The 21,532-nt window shown below is 36.7% G+C and overlaps 1 protein-coding gene across 3 annotated transcripts in view; it reads right to left on the bottom strand.

Annotated features, from left to right (window-relative positions):
* Positions 1–7,515, bottom strand: part of UNC79 (unc-79 homolog, NALCN channel complex subunit) — a 201,067-nt gene extending 193,552 nt beyond the window's left edge. The window contains exons 1-2 of one of the 3 annotated variants that reach the window (XM_057732406.1): positions 7,482–7,515; positions 3,865–4,035 (exon numbers count right to left, since the gene is read on the bottom strand). In XM_057732406.1, the coding sequence (XP_057588389.1) occupies positions 3,865–3,952 (88 nt within the window). In that variant the 5' untranslated portion in view covers positions 3,953–4,035; positions 7,482–7,515. Of the gene's footprint in view, positions 1–3,864; positions 4,036–7,481 lie in introns of those variants that run through there. The other 2 variants (XM_057732407.1, XM_057732408.1) reach the window with 2 other exon arrangements.
* Positions 7,516–21,532: the final 14,017 nt, after the last annotated feature.

The following is a 21,532-nucleotide window of genomic DNA, read 5'->3' as shown; positions in this document are numbered from 1 at the left end:
AATTCAATGCAAAGATCCAAATGAACCTTTTCTTTTTACCTGAGGGTAAGTGACTTCTGAGGAAATTTAAGCTGGAAAAGACACTAGATGAGACTACATAGTTCAGGACACCAAGATACCACTAGAAGGGTCTTTCACTGATTTAACTGTTCAGCTTTACTATTCACTTTAAAATAATGTATCCTACATCAAATAATGTTCATTTAGGACCCACTTTTTCTTTTCTCTGCCAAAGTATCATCTTCCCAACATCCATATTTCAATTTGGTCCACAAATCACAGAACCGTTGTGAAAAAAGAGAGGTTTCCATGGTGAAATGCAAATGATTTTTTCAATTCTTAGTAACTCCTCTAATATATGTATATATATAAACAAAGCCTATTGCACATGTGGAATAAAAACAAGTGAAATCTTAATATATATACAAGGAAGGAGTTAACAAGAAAAGGTTATGTCAAAGGAAATTTTTATAATAAATTACAGTTTGCTCCGCAGCACCTCAAAAGAGTTATTTAAAATAAAAGCATAGAACTTGGTTTATTGACAAAAATGACATAAAAGACAAAACTGATATACATGCAGGACTCTTAAACTGAAGGAGCTGCGATACCTCATTAGGTCCATTTGAGAGCTCAGAATTTCATCTTCTCAGGCCTTAATGATATAATCATTTAACACCTGAAAAACTATCCATGTATTACATTTGACCTTGTGAATACCATACCAAAGAGATAAAAGCCTTTTTATCTTAAAGACTTTATCAAGTACTCAGAAAATGCAACATCCTTCATCTCAGGCCTGAAATAAAAATATTCTCAAAGAAGTTAAATGCTCCCCTCTTGTTCTGGTCAGAATTTCTAGACACTGAAACAACTTCCAAAAATAAAACCAACATGGGTGCAAATGACAGATGCACATTCAATTCAGTGTGACACGGTTAATCTGGAACTCAGTTCCCTCCATCTTTGGGTCTATGTCCTTTTTATCTACTCAGTGAAGGAGTAAGTACAAAAGGAACACCTGAATCGTTTAATAGAATTTGGCTTTAAAGGTTAGTACCGCACTTTATTTTCAAAGATTTAAAGATGACAAAGATTGGCTACTGTTGAACCACAGAAACGGTGACAAGAAATGAGAAAGTCAGAACTAAGAGACTAAAACCAGAGCAACAAAATAAACGAACCAAATCAGTGATTGCATTGGAGAAAGATATGTGCCTCTTATATAAAATAAGATTGATGTTATTTAACCTAGAATTATTAAGCCAGAAATAACCTTAGAGATGGAATGTTTTTTCTAAGCCTCTCCTTTACAGTTTAAAAAAAAAAAAGGGAGTCCCAGAGACAGAAATGACTTGTTCCTACCCTTTAAATGAACACCAAGGTACCCCAATAATAAACATTAAAATTTTCAAACAAATTTTGTAAACTCAGCTTACTATTTTGTTCTCCTCAGTTGCCAAGGTTCACACATTGATATAAGTAAGGGTTCCAATACAAGGCACGTTTTGGGGTCTCTTTCTAATTAAGTAGAAATTAATAATCAAGGGTGAAGAAACAAGTTACCAGCTGTCACAAGCTCGGTTGCTCTTAAGTATAACTTCAGGGGCCTGATATATGCACTACCTCTGTGAAAATTATTAACTTATTTCTAAGAAGGAAGGATACAATGAATTACACTCATTATTAGAGAGATGCAGCCTCACCTACTATTCTTAAAAAAAAAAAATTCTGTGTCTAAAAGTTAACATACTTATAAAAGAAAAACACAGCTATGCAATTCTAAGGCTGTATCCATAAGCAAGTACTTGTCAATAAGGTTACACAGAACCAAAAAAGAGGGCTTCCCTGGTAGCTCAGTGGTTAAGAATCCACCTGCCAATGCAGGGGACATGGGTTCGAGCCCTGGTCCAGGAAGATCCCACATGCCAAGGAGCAACTAAGCCCATGCAACACAACTACTAAGCCTGCACTCTAGAGCCTGTGAGCCACAACTACTGAGCCTGTGTACCACAACTACTGAAGCCCACACGCCTAGAGCCCATGTTCCACAACAAAAAGAAGCCACTGCACTGAGAAGCCCGCTCACCACAACAAACAGTAGAGAAAGCCCGCATGCAGCAACGAAGACTCAAAACAGAAAAAAATTAAATAAATAAATAAATAAATAAAGTTTGGCAGGCAAGGTCGGCTCACCACCCACAGGTCCTTAAAAAAAAAAAAACCAAAAAAGAGAATGATCAAATATTCTATTACTTGAATAGTATAATCAGTCTGCTAATTTTTTTAATAGCTATACAATTTAGGCAGAAGTCAGACTCTTAGTTTAAAAGACATGAAAATTACAATTTCATAACTAAAATTAAACTCAATTGAAAAATAAGTAAATGTGGCTCAAAAGTACACGTTTACCAATTGTTATTACAAAGCAATAACCTTAATAAGACCATAAGGACATGTGGACATGGGATGGGGGGATGAATTGGGAGACTGGGACTGACATATGTGCACTGCCATGTGCAAAACAGATACCTACAGGGAACATGTGGTATAGCGCAGGGAGCTCAGCTCGGTGCTCTGTGATGACCTAGATGGGTGGGATAGGGAGGGACGTGGGGAGGGAAGTCCAAGAGGGAGGGGATATGTGTATACACATAGCTGATTCACTCCATTGTACAGCAGAAACTAACACAACACTGAAAAGCAACTATACCCCAATAAAAAAAGAAACAACAAAAAAGTACATAATATCAAAACGGTGAAAAAACGATTTCTAGGAACTGAATGTGAGCAACACAGGCATTATTACAGAATGAGAGTTGAGGAAAGGAGAGAAGTAAACTAACACTTATCGAACACTAGGCAATGTAGTAGCACCCTACCAATGTTCCAGTTAATCATCTCAATTGTCACAACAACCTTACGAGGCAGTATTATCACTATTCTCATTTTACAGGTAAGAAACAGAAAGGTTAGGTAACTTGCCTAAGCTCACACAGCTGGTTGGTAGCAGAGCTGTGATTTGAATCTAGATCTGTGTGACTCCTAAACCCATAATCTTTTCAGATTATCCACTGAAACATAGATTAATTAATCACCCATTTCTTTACAAAAATACTTTAAAAGCATTTTGATCATAAAAAACACGACCCAACTTTAATTTTTTTCTCTCTGTTATCACATCTGGAAAGCCTGTAGAATTAAGTTTATAAAACTGAAACAATTCAAATCGATTCCATGTTTATAACAGTAACTTGCACATGAGTGGTAAGCTTTAGCTTTTTTCAAAATGTTTTCATAAATTTTGACTCACTTTATGATCACAACACCCCTGTGAGGGAAAGCTGATACTATCATCATCCTGGAGATGAGGTTTCAACTATGTCAGCTGCCCAACCTCACATCATACAGCAGATTACAGACAGAACTGAGACTACAGGAGATCTACATACCCTGACTCTATCTACTGCTCTTCCCAGCACACCCAACTGCCTTCAAATGCAGAAGATAAGAATTTCTACATCTGAGGCAACACTTCACTCCACCCTTTATCCTAAAGTAGCAAAAAAACACCATAATTTACATGTAGGAAATATAGACTGTGCCTTGACGTGTATGTTCTTTCTTCCTATCCTATAAGATCAAACTATGTGAATAAAACAATTCTAAGGTATAACTGCCTTTTCATTTCTTTGATGTTCGCCATACTATTCATGCTGAAATGACTGAATTTAAAACAAAGCACGTGTATACGGCAAGTGACTCCATTATAATCCTGAAAATCGACAAGCCCAAAATAGCAAAAGCAATTTCCATTCATGCAACACATAAAAATAATCCAGTATCAGGTAAGACTGAACTTACGTATAGCCATTGGTAGAAAAGATGTGCTAAGATATTCAATAATATCCTTGTGCAGAAACGGAGGGAAGGTAGCTAAGGTTGATATCATCGTGTAGGGCAAAGTACTCAGAATATCATCATTGAGAAAGGGGAGCAAACACGTAGTTGTATAAAATATTGACTGTCCAAGATCTACAAAACAAAATCAAGTAATCAGTCACTGAATATTTTGCCATTTAACAATTTAAAAAATGCTAATTTTACATTTTAAGTTTTTATGAATTTGTTTACATTATAAGCAAGCATCACTCCCTTCCTATTAAGAATTCTGTGTAGTGCATACACAGTATTTGATGAATGACTGCATTAAGAAACATACGGCTGACTCGTGAACAACACAGATTTGAGTTGTGTGGGTCCACTTATACATGGATTTTTTTCACTAAATATAGCACCTGTATCTTCATTTTACAGATCTTTAAATCAACTAAGTGTGCGTAAAAGTTTGGGTTCAATTAGAGATCACAATAAGTGGAACCAAAAGAACTAGGGTTTGAGTCCTGATTCTATCCAAACTATTTCAGCTCCCTGCCCTTGGGTGAGTCATTTATCAGTTCCTTTGTTTTTGAGACAGAGACAACAGCAGGGTTGTAGATTTTCGACTGTGTGGGGGGAGTCAGTGCCTCTAACCCCTTAAGTTGTTCAAGGGTGAACCATGTCTATGACATGAGCTTTTCCTCAACACTTCATCTACCTCCAGTAGTACTTGGTATTCATATTACTCCTTGATTTCATAAATTAAAAGCACTTTCCACATGATAATGAATCCTAAAATCCCTCCAGCATTCTTACCTCCATTGCATTTTACACAAGGTAACTGTGGCACAAGGATGTAAAATTATTTTCTCACGGGAAGTTTTAGCAAAGTCAAGGGCAAGACTGGAAATAAAACCAGGCTATTTCTGCTCTATCAACCGAACAATCTTCCTTCATCTGGAGTCTTGAGCAATGAGGTAATGTGCATCTTCCAGCACAGCAGCAGATTCAGCACACAGCAACAAAAGGAAGTCGTAAACTGCTACTGCGTGACCCTGTGCATTTAGCTATCAACCATCACGGAAGGACATGCCACCTAATAACAATCTTTCTATCAACATTTTTAAGTGATAGGAACAGTACCTACCTCACTTCATGAGAAGGATTGTTAGGAGGTTTAAATGAGAAAAACATAAAGTGCTTAACATAGCACATAATGCGTGCTCCACAAATATTAGACATTATTATGAATATTAATACTGTTACTACTCTTATTACCTGTACAAGGATTAAAAATAGAGGACATTCAGAAAATCATAACTATTTAGCTTTAGAATGCATGTAGACCAAATCCCATCACCCTGAATATATATTTTGATGTTTCTGGATCTACCAATATACAGGTCATCAGCCAAGACGACAATGAAGGTATATTTTTTCATTTTCGTATCCATCGCAAGAGAAAATTATTAGACTTGTTTGCCTTGCAGCAGATTTTGGGCTATTTTGATGCCTGATGTTATTTCTGATTATCATTAGAATTAATATGACACCTCAACAAGCATATCAACCGACAGCAGAGAGGACGTGACCACATTGCCCACTGGGGAGTGAGGGTCAGTTGACCTTGGGCTCAAATCGATGAAACAGAAAATTCACAAGTGTTTTGCTAAGAACTGACTGAGGCTGTGTACAGAAGACACCTCTGCTGCATTTTAGCCTAGTTATAGCTGGCACTGAAAGGAAGCCCCCCGGAATATTTTCCATGTCAGGAGACTGAGGCCTGGAGAAAGGAAAGTGATTACCCAAGATCACCTGAGAGTTAGTAGCTGAACTGCAACAAAAATGCAGCTCTGCTGGGTACAGTGCAGTGGTTCTCAAGCTCGGTATACAGAAGAATCACCCAGAGAGCTAGTTAAAAATTTAGATCCTCAAGTCCCACGCCTCAGCCACTCTTATTCAGAAGTTCCGGCTCGGGAACTAGAATTCCATGTTCCAAGCTCCCTTGGAAATTCTGATGAAACAGTGTTGTACTGTTTTTTTAACCTCTAAAGAATGGTCTAGTGAGTTTTTCCTATCTTCTAAGATCTGTTATGCAGAACAAGAACACAGTCTACAAAAAAAAAAAAAAAAAAAGAACACAATCTATAGATAACAGTAAAAAGTCATAAAATAGCTATGGGTATAAAAGTAAACATACAAATCATTCCCCCCTGAAACTGTCACAATTTACACATGAACTGCAGTTAAATGGGCGGTGAGATACCAAACTGAATGCTTTTATCTTAATGAAGGGGCCCTAACGCAGTGGCCCATCCCAGGACCAGGCAGGTAGTCACAAAGGAAAAGCACTGACAAGCTCACCACCGTGGTAAGCTCTGGCAATATTATATGCAAAGAGTCATCTCTTTTAAGTCCTGAGCTGAGATAGGATCACAATAAAAATGACTAGGTTGAAAATGGCTACAAAATTGTACAATAAACAAACTCAAGTTTCTACATTTTTATATTCACTGTAATACAGAATTGTAAAAAGAAGAAAAAACAAATTAAACAAATTAATAATCATTTATTTCATCATTTTTATAAAAGAAAATTAAAAAAAATTTTTTTAAGTTAAGAACACATCTTACTAAAGAAACCATTAAGCATTCTCTTAGGAGACTTTGCCGTAACTAAAAGACAAAATAACTCCCACCACCTAACCATATCCCAAATTCCAATTTTTTTATACAGTTAAACTTTGGTTATCATACCTCCATGGACCAAATCATCCGCGCTTTAAAGTTAAGACAACTGACGCATAAAAGCTCATTTGCTGCAAAAAAAATCCTTTTTCTTACTGTATGATTTTTCATTTGATTCTCCCAAATATAAAATTGAATACTTAAGCAGTAGACATTATTGTGTTCCTTTTTATGGGTTAGAAGAATTTAGTAAGCATGCTAGATAATGAAATTGACTAAAGACACAGTAAAAAGGGGAAGAGCTAATAAAAGAAGCATGCTCTTAGGCGTCTGTCCTAAAGCATCACTAATAGGGTATAGTATATACCATACACGGTATACATACACTATACGAGGCATATAGCACCACTATACACTGTACCACTTGGTCAACATTTTCTAATAACTATTGATTGTTTGTTAAATTTGAAAGAGTTCTTAGAGGTTTCCTCTTATCTAACTTCCTGGTTTTAAAGACAGGAAAAATGAGTCCCAGAGATATTCTGTGATTTGCTTCCCAAAATTGACATGGCCTTCAAGCTCCACCTCTTACATTTTCTGGGGGGCAAGTTTTTAAAACTTAACCCCCAAATCATAGTTTCAACCAAAGTCCCCCAATAAGCAAATCAGGTAAGTTCCTTTTATAGTCCTCCTTTCTCAAGCCCATCCCCCCCAGTGCAGACCCTCTTGGATAACATACCTCTGGCCATAAAACAGCGAAAAATGATAGGAAGGGAAACACTATGATTAAGTTTCAGTGTAATAAAGGCTTTAGCCACATAATACCTTTCAAACTATTTATTATAATAACAATGACAGTCTCTGGCATCTATAAACATACACGTACATTTTCGAAAGTTTTGATTAAATGCTCACCATGTTGGCCGTGCTGTAGTAAAGGAACTAGATCCAGGAGAGTCACCAAAGTCACGTAGAGGCCTTGATAGTCCAAAGAAGGGTAGTCTGACAAGTGAGCATCGCGACTTTGCAGGCCACGTTCAGAGGGAGCATCTCGCAGGACGCTGTAAAGGAGGGAGCGAGTAACAGTAGGGTTGATGGAACTGACCTGCGGTCTTAGAGATGGGGTGAGTGGGAATGGCACAGGAAAAAGACACATGGTCATGGGCACTGTCAAATTGGAGGCATCTTGGTTTTCCTTCTTCCCTGTGCGGGACAAAATGCTGTTGGGGGGACAAAGAAAAAAAAGAGACAACAAAGACACAAAGAACAGCACATTACATTGAAATGACACTCTAAAACAAATAATAAAACACCAGATATATCCCACATAAGATGCAATGGCCACACCAGCAGCATCTACAAATCTAGTACGGGTCGCATAGCTTCACACTCAGAGATACCAACAACGTAAGGTTTATTTTGTGGAAGTTGCATTGCATCTCATGTGTTATCTGGTTAGTAAGGAGCAAAAATATAAAAATGCATGTTTCAGTGCCAAACCCATGTTTTACAGTTTATTGATTTTGTGAAGGAGAGGTTTCCTGGAAGGAAGAATGATCGCTTTGTCTAATGAGTTAGGGCTTTTATCCCTAATTAAAAGCAGCTTTCAAAGCAAAGGAAGTTTTCAGCAAGACTGTCTTGATCAGGTAAATAAAAACTTGCAAAATATAGGTATGGCACTTGCAGAAACATGTTTTAGCAAAGAATAAACATGTGTGTTTATTAAGAAAGTCTTAAAAATCACATGTTTATTGCATCAAAATAATGTCTATATGTATATTATGATACTGTTTCATGACATTCTGTCAGTATCATTTGAGATAATGAAGTTTAAACAGGCATATGAATTTAGAAATAATACATATTTCTAAAATGTTAGCTAAACTACATTGGAAAAGCTATAAAATAATATAGAGTAGATGGTCCATAGCATATGTTTGTGAACTAATGATAATGGTTCTTTATGTGTGTTTTTTTAAATTTTGCATGTTGGGGAGGAAACATTTTATTTTATGAATACAAACAGTGGTTTATTAAATAGTTACCTGCAAAATTCTAAAGACTAAGCAAGCAGCATCTGTCATATAGCTTCACGTCATACAATAAGATCTCAGATACATATTACTGCTGCTACTTACGTCATTACTCAACAAAACTCACTAAAAACTAAAGGAAAGATAATTTACAAAGTTAAAAAGAGTTGAATGGGAATAAAAAGAAATTCTTAAAAATAAATTGGCTTTCTTTTAGCGTTAATTTTTAAATAAAAACCTTTCGGTCAAAGCACTAAGGCAGAAAAGTTGTTAATTTAAAAATCGGAGAAGTGACTGCTTAGCCAAATGTTTAGTTTTTTTTAAGTTAGGTTATACTGTTTAATCATTAAAGACATTATAATGGTAATATGTATACATTATACTGGTAATATCTGTTGCACTTACAAAGTGCTTTGATATAGTATACTCCGATGTTAATCAAAACAGGTAACAATTTATAAATGTTTCATTACATAGAAATAATCTTATTTTACACTTATTCTATGTGCATCAAACATTACTAAGTTCTTAGTTAATGATACTCCATTTACAATTTTACAGTGGTGTGAAGAATTGGTTAGTGTCAAGCATGCTCGCTATTCCAAATTTACATTTATTTTTATTTACTCTTAGTGCAAAATATGTTACAATGTAAGAAAAATGACTACATGCTTTTTATTTTTCATGTGCCTAATTTACCTCAATTTCCTTTGTCTTCTGTTACCCAATGTCCAGGGAAAAACAATTGATAATAATAAAAATAATTTCAGAATAGTTACTTAATACTTCTTAGCAATAAATAACTTAAGATTTAAGTGTAATTTTTTTTATTTTTAAAGGGATTTAATTTACCTTCTTTGTGTGTGATGTATTTAACTTTGTAGGCTTATACTTTACAATGGGATAATGTCAATATTCCAGTTACCCCTGCCTGCCTACATCTATTATAAATACACCATTAGATTTTCTATCAGACTTTATACTTTCCTCACATAACTCAATTACTCCTAAAAGTACCACCTTTAAATGTTATATTCTTGATAAACCCACTCACCAAAAATCTGTTTTAAACTTGTAAGATTTTATCCCACTGAAAATTCCATTAAAATCACAATGGATATAAGTCAGAAATATTATTTCCCAAACTTCAGCCCTAAATTAGCCTACTACCAGCATCTTTCCAAAATTGCAAGATGTGGCTCTTATAGAAGTGGCATAGAAAAAAATATTTTGCCTTAGAGAATAAAATTAGTTGTATAGCATACATTAATGCTTTTCTTTAAATTAAGTATATTGTTTTCATCAACTTTTCCTTGGTGGGGGAAATACAGCACATTATTTTTTTCAAATATACAGCAGTATTTTTCCAAAGTTTTATATAATTTAACAAACACTAGTCAAATCAACTTTGGAGGCTCTGTACTGATATTCTTCCCTTCCTGTATATGCAGGGTTTCCAAATGATAGCAGTACCAACTTCATATATGCAGGGAGGGAAAAATGTCAGCACTGAAACAGCAAACTTCTCTCTCACTGCCTTTAGATTTAATAAGTAGGTGAGGTTGAGAAAAAATGGCTGAAGATGAGTTATCCATGAAACCAGTTTTAAATTACCATTCATGTTTCAATGTAAGGAAATGTTTTCATTTGTGGAAAAAACTTAAGAAGGGCTCATGAATAAATGTACAATGCATTGTGATTTCATGATGTTTTGTGAAGTTTATCCAGAAAAAAAAAATTTATTTCCCCAACCAAACTGTCTAACTTGGGAATGATAAAACCATCTTCCCCATCTGAGATTCTTTCCCAGAAGTCTGCACACCCAACCAAAAAGAATATTAAGTATTAAGAATGCCGTGCTCAGAAGAGTGTGACCCAGCAGACAGCTTTTCACCTTTCCTCTTCACTCCCGAGAGCCTCTTTATTAAGCATTTACTACCAACATCAAGAGAAATCAAGAGAAGAACTCTGTGGGTGTGGGGAAAGATGAGAAGTTGCCCTGAGGCATTTATAGCACAGAAAAATCATATGTCAAGTAAACATTCTATAAGATTATGAATTTTGACATTTGAATTAGATCTGTGCACTTCACAAAGTTTACTTGATCATGCTATACTCTAAAGCTACTCTGTGGACTATAAATCCGTCATTTGAAGGTCTGTATATTGTTCCTGAGCCATTAGAAATTAGAATTAAACTAAGATTATTGAAGTGAAACTAGAATCCCTTTTAAAACACATATTAAACCTTTTCTAAAGAGTTAGCGGCAAGTAGCTTTCCCCAAACTCAATGATTTTTTTAAAAGATTGTATGTGCTAGTAGTTTGAATGGCACCAGAAGAGTGATCTGGGGGAAGGAATTCCAAAAGAATGTTTCAAATGGGAATACTGGAAGGAAGTCTTTAAATGTTCTGCCAGATAAAAGGCAAGATCCCTACAGACAACCTTAGATGTTTAAAATATGATCCCAGAATGCTTCTAATATAAAATGGACACATTCCTCTGTAGCGATGGGGGCGTGGAGGGTGGAGGCAGGAGGGGGGATTAAACTAGGTGATCTTCATAGTCCCTTCTAATGGTAAAAGCAAACAAAAAGCTAAACTCTGAAGTTGTGTATAAACTACGTGTCCATTGACATACTTAGATCCCTACTAAGTTAAAATGAGGACAACTCAGCACTCACACAAAATCTTACCCAGGACCCCCAGTCACCACTAGATTAAGTAAATGCTCTAGAAGAGTTCCTGTGATAGATGAAATTTAGACTAAAGTCAATTCAATTCAACAAATACTTACTGATCTCCTTCTAAGGACAGAACATTGCTCTAAGTTCAAGGTCTAGCAAGCTGAGTAACACAGAGGACTTGCCTTCTGCTCACCTAGTTTGGGGAACCTCCATGAACTCTAATATGAGTCCAATTATGAACTAAGTGGACCTAGGTGGACTGCTCAACTGTTGATGTAGTCACTTATGGTCTCCATATTTCTCCACACATAATCTCTCCTCGCCTATAGATTAAATTAACTGAAGTTAAAAACTTAGCCTAATCTCTGCCTTTGAAAATAGGTACAAAACTCTACTGAAATCAGAGAGAGTTGCGTGCATGCGTGAATACCAAAGGACTATTACTCTAAAAATGCAATTCGAACTTAAATGATGCTGTTGGAATTTGAAGTTGCATATTTTAACCAAAATAATTTTAACTTCATTGAGAATACCCAGATAGAAAGACAGAGGGTTACTCTGTGAGAATTCATCTTTAATGCTTTCTTGTTTCTTTCCAAGAACCTGAATTCTGAAAGCAAGAAGTACTTCTGAATGTGTATAATAAATTATATAAAATGCACAGGAAACCAACTTGTTTGTAAGTAGAAAACATTACTGTCAAAGAATCTTAGACACCAAATACTTAGACCATCTTATTTGTCTTGAACTTTATCACAGCATAAGTAAAATGAAGAATTATAAATATGATTATTACAGATGTATAAGCCAACAGTGAAAATGATGAAATGATCATAACTTGGTCTAATACATAGGACAATAGCTGTAGGTTCTGTATTACTGGAATTACTGGAAAGTAAACAAAAGAGATGAAACATTTTTAGAAACTGAGGTAGGCAAAGAGAAGAAAGAAAATGCATTGGGTTCAGCCCAAGTGTTGAACGTGTGAGTATTAAAGTCCAACCAGGGACTTGCTACACTCCTCCGTGTCATCTTTCTTCCTCCCACTTGATGTGTCCTATAGGCTGTCAGCTCTGCTCTGACCTATTAGCTACAATGAACTGTTGAGTGGGAGATAGAGCTAAAACACCTGGGAATTGAAACACTGTCCACGTCACCTCGGATACAGTTCAATTTAACTTCCAAAAGGATGGGGACTTTCCTGGCGGTCTAGTGGTTAAGACTCCACGCTCCCACTGCAGGAAGCACAGGTTCGATCCCTAATCGGAGAACTAAGATCCTGCAAGCCCTGCACCATGGCCAAAAAAAGAAAAAGAAAAAGATGGTACATCTTTGCACTAAGCACTTCCTTTCCTCCCTAGATCTCAAAGAGAGCCAAAACTATACTCTATTGACTCATAATGGATGCCAGCATTCCCAAAGGCCAAACCAAGTTTTTACTAAAAGAAGTGCCCCTGGAATACGATAACTAGCCACAGTAAGGAGAAGCAGCAGCGCCTAACTGTTCAGAGCGTGTGTGGTGGATTAGGACCCGCAGGGTCAAATCCTAGTTTCGATGTTTACCAGATATGTAACTTTGAGTAATTTATTTAACCAGTGTGTGCTTTTAATTTCATTATATGTAAAATGGATACAATAGTACACTTATTCCATAGAATTACTGAGGGGTCAAATGAGATGACACATGTAAGATGCTTAGAAAAGTGTTTGACATATCACTACTATTACGTATTATAATATTGCTATGATAATAATAGCTAGTGGTTAGTACTACATTAGTAGTGGCTGTTGATATTGTCTCCCTTTGAAAATGGACTCAGTTGCACAGTCTTTTCCAACAGCCACCTGAATAAACTAACACTAGTTTCGCCATTAAAATGCTATCACCCACAATCATATTCTAATGATCCACTACCCAAGAAAATGGAATTCTCATGTCTTGCAAACGTGACTTCAGTATCCTAAATTTCTTAATTTTTTGGCACCATGACTAAGACCTAAGCAGCAAGTTTCGAAGTGCCAACTAGAATGTCACAGTTTCTTTGCAAATGGATTTTAGAATTTGCTTCCTACTGAAAAGTGTCTCTCACTTAGAGAGCTTTCAGAATTTGTGATAAAAGAAAGTGTTTCCCGTTGAAAACCCTGACCTCAATGACAAAAGGAGAATTCAAGAGGATAGAATCGGATGCCTTGGTGCATAACCTTATCTGATTATTACTGTGAAAACTGAGCTAATTATTCCACTGCCATTGGAAAAGAAGAGAAATGTCCTATGACAAGGTCCTAAACTTACTAGGCAAGTATGAAATCTACAAATCTGATAAACAGAATCCCTTTAACATAGAACAAGGACACTAAGGGTTCTAAAGAAAAAGAGACATGCCGAAGAATAAGAACAGAAATAGTGGCACTGAAGACTAGGAGCTGACTTGACCTAATGAGGCTTCTTTCTACAAAGCGTTCAGTCTGCCCAGGGCAAAGCCTTAGACTGCTGAGAACTCCAGTGCCACTGGAGTCGTTCTGAGCTGGTTTTCTTTCCCTAATACCTATCTTACAAAACTTTTGCTGTTATATAACTGAAAGGAACGTGCTTCTAAAATCAGATTTGGAGTGAGAAGATCATGATAATGGAAGAGATCAAGCCTTAGAATTTAATGGATAGTGAAGACTGCTCTCACTTCTTTGATGTTATCTCCCCAACAACTGAGTCTTCACCTGAAAGGCTCACCTTTGTCTGCCTGTCTTTCCTAATGAGAACTGTGAGGCAGATGGGTCCCTCCTGTCTCTACCTTATAGTCAAAGCAGACAGGATAAAAAGGGCTGTGGTGGTTTTGTTCATTGCCCTCCAAATCCATTATAAAGCATATTGAACACTTGAAGTGTTACATGGACTAAAAATAATTGTTATCATAAATTATATTTTGATAAATAGGAAACACTACTGATGAACTTCAAATGCTTTGTGATTCTGATTTTCTTTAAGACCATAAGTGTTTCCTGTTCTTAATTTTAAGCAATGTAGGTTCTCCTTTTAATTCCGTTCTATATTAGTATGAAACATATAATTTTTATCACTAGATAAATCTCTTGAAAAGACGTTCAACTGAGGAAAGCAGGCAGTAGCCATTTTTTTCAATTAGGTCTTTGATCTCATCTGCTATATACACCCAGAAAGCTTGAGTCCAGACTCTTCTGGCAGAGCACTAGAAAACATAAGGCCCTTCAAAGCTTTCAGTTCAATAGAAATTTAGGTCCTAATCAATTTAGTAGAACTACCTAATAATTCTTTTAAAGTACAGGATATTTTAAAGCTTACCTTAACAAGGTCTGAGAAAAGTATTTCAGGGTGTTTGCAATATCTGTTCCTGAAGGTACAGGATAAATGTTGTGGAGAACCCGGTTATGATATTCCTGTAAATACCGGATCTTGGAAGCAACTAGATAAAAGCAAAAAAAAAAAAAAAAGAAGAAGAAGAAGAAGAAAAATCATCTTGTAATATGTATTAGGCATGCAGTTATTTTTTTTTAATGACCAGATACAGGAATTTAATCAGTATTTTAAGGAAAATCAGTATTTTAATGACCACATATAGGAACTTAATCAGTATTTTGAGGAAAATATCATGGAATTCCATGATGGAAACAATTATAAAAGGCCTATAATTACATTCAGCACACACAATTATTTTTAGTTATCTGGCTTCATATCCTAGTCACAAACTAGCAGTAGTCCAAATCATCTTATAATCACCCCCAAGTTAGCTTATTATTAACAAAATAATAATAGATATATATCTCTGCCACCAGAGAATTATATTTAATAGTGCTTAACTAAAACTGGAAAAAACTCAAAGGTCTTTCAACAACACTAAAAATCCTAAAATATAGGGAATCCATTGCACAATAGCATCAATCAAAACCAGATTTTTAACTCAATAAGCAATATAAAGTGTGTTTAGCAAATGTTTGAACTGTGAGAATTGTTAAAGTAGATTAACTTGATGAGTATTAAGTAAGAATACAATGATTGGGTGGTAATAAATTACAAAAAAATGAATGCCACATTTGTCTTCCAAGGAATTTCATAAATTAGGAGACTTCCTAATAGCTTTCTGAGCTTGTCTGCCCAGATCTTCTCAAGACTCAGGAGGAACTCAGTAGGCTTATTTACCCTCCTAGACCTACCTGGAGTCACCAGCATTGTCCACATTCCTGACCTGACCTTTGACCTGGCTGCAGTGAATGGCCCAGTTCTAGTCATTCCTCTTTGCAAATCCCCAGGGGCCATGATGATCAACGTCTCTCAGGTCTCCTCTTCCACAGAGCTCTCAACACTGTCCATTTGTCCTTTCAATCTTTAAGGCTACCAAAGGAGCCTTTTAGGTGGAATGCTCACTGTCAGCAGTTAACAGAAGACATATCAAGTCCTGGAGAAGCAAGGCCTTGCTGTTCCCAACAGCCCATGGAAACAAGCTCCTGGGTGCATTCTAACTGAAACGCTGGCTTAAGCAACTTGAAGAAATTCAGAATGCTTTTGATAGGCATGGGATGTAGAATCACAGAATGATGAGACAGCAGAACCAGAAGGGCCTTAGAGACCTTTGCCCATAACCATTTCATTTTAAAGGTGGGGAAAATGAGGCATATAGGTAGTCAACGGCAGTGCTAGACTAGAACTTATGAACCCTGACTCCCATCCAGTGCTCTTTCCACCATGACATACTCTAGAACACCATCTGCAATGAAGTCAGTATGCAGACACTGGGTGTTCACTGCATGACATCAAAGCCTTTTTCAGCTCTTATTAGGTTAATCATCGATTCTAAATCGCACATATATCATTTACCAGATTTGCCTTTTCTCCCTCCTACTATCTGCACATCTGTCCATAACATGGTTAGCGTTTTCCCACAAAAATAAGTCTACATTGCAGATACTAACACCTTGAGTTTATACAGCACATCAACTCTGAAGAAAGCAACAAGTTTATATCCATTGTCTCAATTAACCCCAATAAGTATTTGGTTATAAATAATTTTTTCCTGAGATAAGGTAAAAACAGATGAGAGTTGAAAATGTTTCAATTACATAATCTACAAAAATCCATTTTCTTCTCAGTGTTTTTGATCTGTTCATCATCTTTTTTAAAATTACATCACAGGGAACCCCTACATTAATACATAGTTCTGAGTTCCAAGAATTTGAGATATGTGCTAGGCCAGCATATGCTTTCTGCACACCCACCATCACAGTGATGCTTTGTTACTGTGACTTTTCTCAAGCTTCAACATTCAGCAGGTTTCTGTGAGTATTTCAGGAATAGCATTAATCATTCTACCACCTTAAAAAGGTGTTGATAGTGCAGGTTTTGGACAATAAGTTCAAATGAGGAGGAAAGTCATAGATCCCTCAACTCAAGCTTGCTCATGATTCAAGAACTACAAAACTGTCACTACACAATGATAGCAAGCATTCAAAAACGTGACATGAACGAATGTGCTTTTTACAGTTCCTTTCATTAAAATGCAGCAATGACTCCTTTCCATGGGTATCCAGACATGCAAGGGAAAGCATAGACAGAGTTAATCCCTTCTTTGAGATCCTTTAACATTTTACCAATGTTATATTGTATATTGCCTTTGTTTACTTACCTGTTTATTTTTCTATACCAGGTTGTAAATTTCTTGAAGGCAAAAACTATATCTTACTCATGCCTCTATCCCAAGCCTAACATACTGCCTGGCACTTAGCAGGCACTCAGTACATTTGCAGGACAAATGAACAAATGAATTATTACTTTAATAATAGCACTATCACGTGGGGTTTTTTGCATATATACCTGTCTCCCACACCAGATTGCGGACTCTTTTTATCCCTAGTACCAGTGTGTTCAATAAATAATTGATGAGTGACGATGGCAAAAAAGGAAGAAAGGGGGAGAGAAAGAAGAACAAAAATAGTGGTGAGTAATCATTAAAGACAATTTTCTTTTACAGAACTAGTTGGAAAAATGTTCAAGCTAATTTGTTCACTGGCGAATGCAACAAAATCCTAGTAGTCATAGATTTATTTAATTTTCATGTTTTCAACTATTTGAGAACAGCAGGGAAGGTCTCTGACACAGTAATTCGTAATTGTGCTGAGGATGTGAATGAAACTCATTTACATTTCAACTTTGCACACAAGAGGCAGTCGTTTGGGTGAGTACACAGCAGCCTCATGGCAGCACAGAGTTCACTTATAATACTTTACTCCACCCATACACCTGAATATTGCTCCAGAAACTCAGATAATTGGGTTGGCTAGATGTAAACAAATCATCTCCCATCTCACCTGACCTTAAGGCTACATTTCTCTAGTAAGCTCCTTCTTCTACCCTCTTCAATCACTGTTTCATCTTTCTCCACACTTTTCAAAACTACCCCGAAGCCCACTCTTTTCCTTATACTTGAAGAAAACATAAGCCATCTGCTATGGACTGAATTTTGTCCCCCCAAAATCATATGCTGAAATCCTAATCTCAAAATGTGACTGTATTTGGAGACAAAGCCTTTAAAGAGGTGATTAAGTTAAAAGGGGGCCCTTAGAGCAGGCTCTCATCCAGGCTGACTGGTGTCTTTATAAGGAGAGGAGATTAGAACCCAGGAGAGATACCAGATGTGTGTGTGCACAGAGAAAGGGCCGTACGAGGACAGAGAGCAAAGGCAGCCGTCTGCAAGCCAAGGAGACAGTCCTCCGGAGAAACCAAACCTGCCAACACCTTGGTCTCGGACTTCTGGCCTCCAGGACAGCAAGAAAATTAATTTCTGTCGTGTATACCATCCTGTCTGTGACACTTTGTTATGGCAGCCCTGGCAAACTGACCAAAATACCATGTTAGAGGAAGTTCTCTAAGAGTATAAGTAAAAGCTAAGAGTCTGAGCTCTGAAATCAAACACTTCTGGGCTAAGAATGTGGCTCTCTCTCTACTCAACCCCAGTTTCCTTATCTGTAAAATGGGGATAATCATACCAACTTCATGGAGCTATTCTGAATAATAAATCACTTAATGTGCCAATAACTTAGCATAGTGCCTAGTACATACTTAACACACAGTAGATATCAAACAGTAGTCCCACTACAAGTGCCCTTCATCCATCAGCTGTCTCTCCTACGTCATTAATTTCTCCCTCCCTGCTAAATTACTTCCATAACTATTCAAATAAACTCTAGAATCTCCCTTGTCAAAAGGAAACCAAAAAACTCTCCCTTGACTTGACAACCCCTTCCAGCTACTGGCCACTCTTCAGAGCCAAGGTGATAAAGAGTTGTGTACACTCTCTCATCTCTCTATCACTTCCTATACTTACTTCTACTCACTCCAACCCAGCTTCCACCTGCACCGCTGCACTGAATCTGCTTTTTCCACTATCATCTAGAGCCTCCGTGTTGCCAAATCCAATGGGCACTTTCCAGGCATCATCTTACTAGACCTTCCAGCTCATTCCATATGGCCTATCCCTCCTTCCTTGAAACTCTCTCCCATTGGTGTCCCTGACAAGCACATTCTCTTAGTCTTCCTCCTACCTCCCTAATGTATCCCTCTCAACACACTTTGTTACCTCTCATTACTTAATGTTTAAAATGTTGGAATTCCTCAGGACTCAGATTCTCTGTTCCTCTCTCAATATTCTCTCCACAATTCAATCCATCCACAGGCTTGAAGCACTATCTGTACCAACTACTCTTAAATGTGTATCTCCATCCCACACAGGGATGGGTTGCTCTTTTGAGTAACAGACCTTATCTATTCAATTTCTCTCACAGATATTACACAGCAAACATGTCTAACGCTGAACTCTTGTCTCTTCCCTCACCACCATCCATGTGATCCACCAAGTCACCCCAGCAAAGTGTCCTCACAGCTCCTATTCCCTCGCCCCCGCTCCTTAGTGCAATCTGTCTCTCGGTCCTTTCAACGCTACCACCAAAACACACCTCCAACTGTCTTCTGCTCTTTATCTTCATATCATCACTGGGCACCAGCACTGGGCACCATCCCAAAAGCCTCCTTACTCCCCTTTCTGTTTATTTCTTGCCTCTCTCCAGTTCTTTCTGCTCAGAGCAGCCAGAGATATTTTTAAAACACGAACTGTTCCATGCAAATCCCTCAGTGGCCATCCATTGCCCTCGGAATAAAATCCAAAATCCTTAACCAGGTCCCTGCCTATCTTCCAACCCGTCCTCCCACAAAGGCCAGACGCGTTGGCTCTTGCCCCAGGTGGTAGTTGTTTTTTTGCGCACACAAAGCTATTTTTTTTGCCTGAAATCTTTTATGTACTTGTCCCTCTTCCTACTATGCTTTTCCCTCCACATTTTGTCTAACTCACGCTTCAAGACTGACTTTTTCTCCCCCAAGGCTGACATTAAATGTCACTTCCCCATGAAGGTCTTGTGTCTAAATGGATTCCCTCTCCTCCACCCCCATTTTCCTCTCTCACAACACCTTTTTTTTTTTTCACAGTAGTTAGCACAGTTCTTAATTATATACTTATATGGGTGATTGTTGACTATATCTCCCAAGCAGACAGTAGGCTCCAAGAACTATGTCCCTTGTTCACCATCAAATATGCCCAGTGACTAGTGACCAGTGGGTGCTGGATTTGCTGGATCCTAGTAAGAATGAAAGGAAGAGCAGGAGGGAGGCAGAAAGTGGCTTTTTGCAGCGGTTAAATGGGTTAAACTTTGTTTCTTTAGGAAAATAGTCAAGGAAGCCAACAGTTAAAGAGGTGATAACAATGAAGAAGATATGAAAGGGGGGCTCTAAGAAAGTGATGATTTTTATCTAGGCAAACACAAGTCTAATCCCTGCTCCCTGCTTCTTCACTTTTCATCCTATCCCTACCATCTCGGAAACTGCTACATTTTGAGAGAAAGAGCCACAGAAGCAAAATTCAGTCATTCATTTTAGGCATAGAGAAAAAATATAAAAATACTTTAACAAAAATAAAGTATTTTTAACAAAAATAAAGTAATAACTTGTTTGTCTTTAAATCTTAAGCATTTTTCTACATCTGTAAATATTTTAAATAGTGATCCATTCCTATTTTTAAATTTTAAATTATCTATGCTTATTACCATAAAAGTAAAAAATTTGGTTAAGTACAATGAAGAAGATAAAAATCACCTGAAGGCCCACTATTCAGATAACATTTTTGGTGTATTATCCTTCCAGAAAATTTTCTCTGCATAAAATATATATCTACAAAAATGGAACGATACTGTATATAGTTTTAGAATCTGCTTTCCTCACTTTCTATATCAGAAATACTTTTCTACATCGTCATTTTAATAGCTTTATAATTGTCCTTTATGTAAGTGACTCATAATTTATTTACCAATGATCTATTTGTGAAATTTGAGGTTGTTTTTACTATTCTATTCAATGCTGTAAAGACTATCCTTTTAAATATGTGCACACATCTTTATTCCTTACAATAAATTTTTAATTGTGGAATTGCTGAGTCAAACAGGAAATACTCATTTTAAAGCTTTTGGTAAGAAGTGAGACATTTCCCTTCAGAGAGACAGTATCTGTTTACATACCAATAGTATATGTATAACTAATAATGAATAATAATGTTTATTGAATGTCCACTATTTATCAGGCACTTTATATACATTTTTTCTTAATATACATTATTTTTCATCCTCACAATAACGTTTCAAAGTGGTTATTACCATTTCCACGTAAGCTGAATAAACCAAATCTCAAAAAGAGTAAAGGATTTGCCCAAAGGCACAAGGCTAGTAAGTAGTAGAACTGACAGTTTAGCTGGTCACAAGCCAGGCTTCTCCACCAGGTCACACTGTTCTTTAATTATTCTTATTAGTTTAATAATGTTTAATTATTGAATATGAATAGCATGAAATATTGACACTTCCGCTATTCTACTGTTTGACATTTAGGTTTTTCCCAATACTTCATCAAGTAATACTAGAGTGAACAGATGAAATATTAGACTAAATCTGTTTATTTTTTAGGAAACAAAAAGAAACTTGCTTACCTCACTAGTCCCATACTTTTCTTCTTGAAAAACCAAATCCCTTAATCCTTGAAGACCCACCTTAGGAGTCACACCATTCAAGAAATCTTCTGACTCCAGACACTTATCACTACCTCCCTTATCAGACGACTCAAAGCACTTGTTATCTGCCTCAAAAATTTTGCCACTTAATTACATAAATTTATCACTGATAATAAACTGT

This window comes from Hippopotamus amphibius, chromosome 4 (genome assembly GCF_030028045.1).
Source record: "Hippopotamus amphibius kiboko isolate mHipAmp2 chromosome 4, mHipAmp2.hap2, whole genome shotgun sequence".
In the NCBI taxonomy this organism is placed as follows: Eukaryota; Metazoa; Chordata; class Mammalia; order Artiodactyla; family Hippopotamidae; genus Hippopotamus; species Hippopotamus amphibius.
This window is presented reverse-complemented; position numbering and strand designations above follow the sequence as displayed.